General features: G+C 40.6%; 1 protein-coding gene across 1 annotated transcript; it reads left to right on the top strand.

The window, feature by feature from the left end:
* Positions 1 to 4248: 4248 nt before the first annotated feature.
* Positions 4249 to 5178, top strand: LOC131444028 (gonadotropin-releasing hormone receptor). The gene has a single exon (XM_058614142.1). It carries the CDS (start codon positions 4249 to 4251, stop codon positions 5176 to 5178), a length of 930 nt encoding a protein of 309 aa, XP_058470125.1.
* The last annotated feature ends 308 nt before the right edge of the window (positions 5179 to 5486 follow it).

Genomic DNA, 5486 nt, shown 5'->3' with positions numbered 1-5486 from the left:
CTTTTGAATAATGCTGTTAAACTGTAGCCGAGGCATTTACGAACTACTCATGTAAAACCTGAATACTGTTCATTTATTGATGAATAAACCTATATTTATAGGTGTTTTTTTGTTCTTGTACTTTCATTGATGTTTTTATACTTTTATTTTTTATTATTTTCCTCCTTATGATGTTTGTTATGCAACCAAAAAAAAAGCTAATTCCTTGGTTTACATGGCAACACACCTGGTTCTGAAATTTTGAACATTATTAACTATTAACCCGATTCACCTGATACTTAAATATGATTCTCAAGCACTCTATAGATAGAATCTTACATTGTTTGGTTAGTGTATTTCTGCCTCTCCTGCATATTAGCATGTGGTACATGTATGCAGCACTGTTGCTGAGTTAAGAAGTTTATTCCTAAGTGTAAATGATCACTGTCATGGTGGGGTCAAGTTCAAGTCTCCACTTTAGATAATCCATGTAAGAAATAAATGCAATAGACATTTAGCAGCTTTTATCTCTGGCCACTGAAGATTTTCAAAGCATTATTATAATTATTTAGTTCACATTCAAACTTTGCAGAGCTTTGCCACATTTGCCCCCCCCCCCACGCACACACACACGCACACACATATTCCATGTTCTCCATGACTTCAGAGGACATTATATTGACTTGCATTCAACCTAACCCTAACCTCATATTAACCATATAACATGTATTCACCCTAAAATGTAATAATTATGGTTATGGGGAGTTGATTTTGGTCCCCATAGGAAGATAAATCCCCATAATGTGACTGTGTAAACAGATGTAGGTCCCCACAGCATGAGTAATACCTGAAACACACACACACACACACACACACACACACACACAGCTCCAGCTCAATTGTTGATATTTCACAAAATCTGAATGTAAAGTGATGAAAGGAATAACGATAGGAGAGAAACACTCATCCATGTTAGAGTGATTAATTAATACATCAATAGATTCAATAACATTTGATAATGAATCAATCAAACCAGTGTTAAAGATGATTTCAGTAAAGTGGGAGCTCAGAGGAACATAGGACAGGACTTCAGGCAATCATCTGTTGCTTCACGTGTAAAAACACCTCTCACTGAAGTGTAATGTCTGATGAAGTGATTTTCTCTGTGCAGTTCATGAGTAATGGAGTAAAGATGGTATCTTTATTTGATGATATCATCAACCAGCTACTCTGAAAACACAGTCACCCAGGTGTTTTCACTTGCTCTGATTAGACCTGAGCTCAAGATGAAGGTGGGCGGGGCTACTCTGGAATTTCATAAAGTCACCAAACTAGTACTGTATAACTTTTGCACCATTTCAGGAGCCATACACTCATGGGAGGAGATGTAAGAGGGCTCAAAAACAGCAGGCCCAAAAAATACCACTGTTGCCTGATTGCATGGATATAAATAGTTTTAGTTTGAACAAACTGTTCCCTCATAAATGAAAAGTATGAACAGTATTGTGGCTATTATCTACAACATTGGGTTTCTAATGGGCTGTGGTCATATCTGTAAACCCTAAATATGATGTAAATAATTCACTAACGGCTCTTTTCCACTACACAGTGCCGGCAAGGCTCGACTTGCCACGTTTTTTTTTTTTGCTTTTCCATTAGTGATAGCACCTGGTCTATTTTTAGTACCTGCTCTGGTGAGGTTCCAAGCAAGCTGAGCTAATAATATACTATATGTGACGTTGTCAGACTGCCGGCCACTGATTGGTCAGAGAGTGTCGTCACTGGAATAGTTATGAGCGCGACGTCCGACACAAGAATCAAACCAAACCGATGCCGAATTGTAGATCAGTTAAAAAGACTTAAAAAATCTGACAACATGCGCTAATGTCCAACATTTAGCAAGGAAATGTCTAAAATCTCAACATTTAACAACAATTCACAACCCCAGAAGTGTTGAACAAATCTTTTTAATGAACTGAGTCTAATGATTCAGTTACACCTAATACACTGAAAACAACTGCTTGTTTGTGTGTGTCACATGTAAAACAACAGCACGGCAGTTTCATGCAGCCATGCTATGATGACTCCACCCACATTGAGGAGGTACTATAGTAATGGAAAACCAACCAACCATGTAGAGACGAGCCAAAGTGAGGCGTGCCGGTACTATGTAGTGGAAAAGTGTCATAAAGGGCCACAGCAGGAAGGTCAGGTCACCAGTCAGATCCCGGTTCTACTGCATTTACCTATATTTCTGTAGGTGTGAGTGTGAGAGTGAGTGGTTGTTGGTCCCTGTGTGTTGGTCCTGCCATTGCCTGGCGACCTGAGTGTACCCTGCCCTTCATTCTATGTCAGCAGGGACTGACTCGAGTTCCCCCTGACCCTGAAGTGAAGGATAAAGTGGTTGACGATGGATGGATGGCTGGATGGATGGATGGATGTTTCACTAAACACAGGCAACGTGCTGTAAAGAGAGATGTCCACCACCACCATGTGACAATGTTGTGAATGTTTTCCATGTTAAATGCATCAACACTAAGGCAAAGCTGTGTGTTGGACTGATATCGGCATATGTACATCATCACGGTTGTGATACTGGTATTATATTGGACACAAAAAGAGTGGCATCAAGCCATGACTAACACATTCAGGATCCCCAGAGGATGTGGTGCATTTTAGTGGATTGTTATAGAATTTACAGCCCACTTTAATCATCTCTCCATCAAGATAAACCATGACATTTTTCACCTTTTATTTAAAATATATGTGACTTATGACTGACTAATAACATCCCCTTTAGCCTCCACTCGACTTTAGTTTTGAGTTAATAGCAGATGTTAGCATGCTAACACACTAATTTGGGGGTGTATCTGCTTTACATTAACGTGTTAGCATTGGGATTATGCACACGTTTACAGGTTGATGTTAGAATGTAGCCCCTGGTATACAACCCAACAGAGTTACTAGACTTGTTTATGTGGTCTGTCTCTGCAGTCTATTCTAGTAGGGTTTGTTTGGTGTTTTCTAAACAATCAGTATTTGTGTATCCAAATGAGGAAAAGATTCATTTAACTGTATTAGACTAAAATAACAGTGGTTTTGCATTGATTTGGAACAAATTACTGTAGTATACACTAAAAAACAATATACACTTACAAGCAACTAATTAATTGTCAGGCGCCTTATTAGTGTGAAATAACCATATAGACTGCCATTTGATCAGGTGTCTGATCACTAATTATTCAATGGTGAAAAAGGACCAAGCTGTCAGGCTCATTGTGTATTATGCAACACTTAGTCTACCCGTTTACTGCCAGTGCAGGGCTTATTGTTAATTACACATACAGACAGACGCACACACACACACACACACACTGTGGGATTCACAATTAAGCTGAATCAGGACATAGGATGGCTGAAGAGAACGACTGCTAACTAGACAGTGGAAAAGAGGAAAAGAGACAAGTTGGAACATGAACTGGTCCTGTGTCAACAGCAGGGTCGACCAGTGACTGTCCTTTGGGGTCTTTTCATAACACACTGTCCACCTCACATCCACACAAAGAGAGACATATGGACACACAGTTTATCTTTTTTTTCCTCTCAATTATCCACATTGTCTTTGGACAGAATGATATCACTATGCTTTTAATCCAAATTCCATTATGCTGACATGTGCAAATATGCTCAGTTTGTCCTTTCTAATTCTAGCTGCATCCCTAACTTAACAAGTTAATGCCTAACCCTAACTTTAGCTAACTACAATTCAAATCATGGCCCTAAACTTCTTCTTCTGATATTGTGTTATGCCTCATTAGGACACACACACACACACACAGAGAGAGTCAGTATATCAAGATTTATAACAAATGAGTAATAGAAGAAAGTGCTAACAAAGACACTGCTAAGGTTGAAACGTGTTAATTGGGCAACAAAATTGTCTGAAATGGTGTACAGGTGTTAAAAGGAGATGTGTGCTCTCACGGGATTTGCCTTCAGTGATGTCAGCCAGTGGAAAAACTTCTTTGCACAGAGACAGTGCTGGTCTCAAGATGAAGCTTTGAAAAGCTCAAAGGTAAAAAAAACAAAAAAAACACACCCATTTTCCTTTCTCTATAACGAGCACAGCCAATCACCAATCCAGTTTCTTGGCACCTTAGAGAACAGAGAAGTGAATATGGTCATCCGTGCGGCAAATCGCACTTCTTTCTTCTCCTGTGACAACAACACAGAAGTGTCCGTTTTGTGAGATCGAGCCGGCTTACAATAATGGGAGATTTTACTCTGAACCTTCTGGGCTTAAGAGTGTTCATTTCCTGCATAGGACTCGTGGGGAATGCACTTCTCATCCTATCCATCATTCAGAGCAGGTTCTCACGAGTGAAATCCTATGAGTTCTTCCTTCTGGGATTGGCGATAGCAAACCTGGAGGAAATTATCATCATGAACATCTATGACATTGTCACCCTCGAGACTACGCTCACGGTCACCGGCTCTTTGCTGTGTCGCATATTCAAGTTCTTGACGCTATTTGGGGAAATTGGCAGCATCCTCTTCACTGTCCTCATTAGCATCTACCGCTACCAGAAGCTGAGAGATGCCAATAAGAGGGTCAGTCTCCCAGTGTGCCTGGACAGCTTCAGGGCAGCCTTCATGGTGTGTGTGTTTTGTGTGATGCTCTCCGTGCTCCTCAGCTTTCCCGTTTTCATCATCAACCTGCAAGGCACTGTTGGGGACAACGCCACTAGAGGCAAAAGCACCTGCCCACCAGACTTCTTTCAGTGCAGTAAAACATTTTGTCCCTTAATCAACCGCGTCTTCAAATACGTGTTCGTCACGATGTGCAACCTGCTGCCTCTGGTCATCATCACCATCACCGGCTGCCTCATCGTTGTGGTGCTGCTCAGCCAGAGGAAAAGGGTGGCATCAGTATCAAAAGAGACCGGCTTGAGCCAATCCAGCAAGAAGAGTAAAGGACCAGGGCTTCAGAGAAGTATTATAGCTGTACTGGCGGCCATGGGGTTGTTCCAAATAGACTGGAGTATTTACCTGATCCTTCAGCTGTCATTTGACCACACAGAGTATCCTTTTTTGGTAGAAGTGGAGTTCTTTTTCTCTACTTCCTATACATCCATCAGTCCGTATGTGTACGGGATAGGGAATAACCTGTTCTCTTTAAAAAACTTCATAAATAAGTAACGTGGAGCTTCTCGTCAGGTGTGAAAGATTTATACAACATTTTGGATACTGATATTGTGCTGATGTCCTGTTTGTCAACAGTGAAAGATTAAGCAGAAACAATATATATATATACTCTTTACTTGTAGGAAACTAAACTGTTTCTTATAGGTACATGTGTTTGTTTTTGCAGTTTCAGCATTTCTATACCAACGCTGCACATGCATTTTTTTGAGCGACAAAAGCGTGAGACTGCCATAACCTGGGAAACAAAATGCTCAGTGAGGCTTCCTTACAGCCTTTCAGTAGGGGGAGGACAAGTGAGTCTC

Source organism: Solea solea, chromosome 17 (assembly GCF_958295425.1).
Source record: "Solea solea chromosome 17, fSolSol10.1, whole genome shotgun sequence".
NCBI lineage: Eukaryota > Metazoa > Chordata > Actinopteri > Pleuronectiformes > Soleidae > Solea > Solea solea.
The sequence above is the reverse complement of the archived record's forward strand: the minus strand, read 5'-3'. Positions and strand labels throughout refer to the sequence as shown.

Excerpts from the sequence above, each read along its gene's own strand:
- LOC131444028 (XM_058614142.1), top strand. The coding sequence starts at position 4,249 with ATGGGAGATTTTACTCTGAACCTTCTGGGCTTAAGAGTGTTCATTTCC.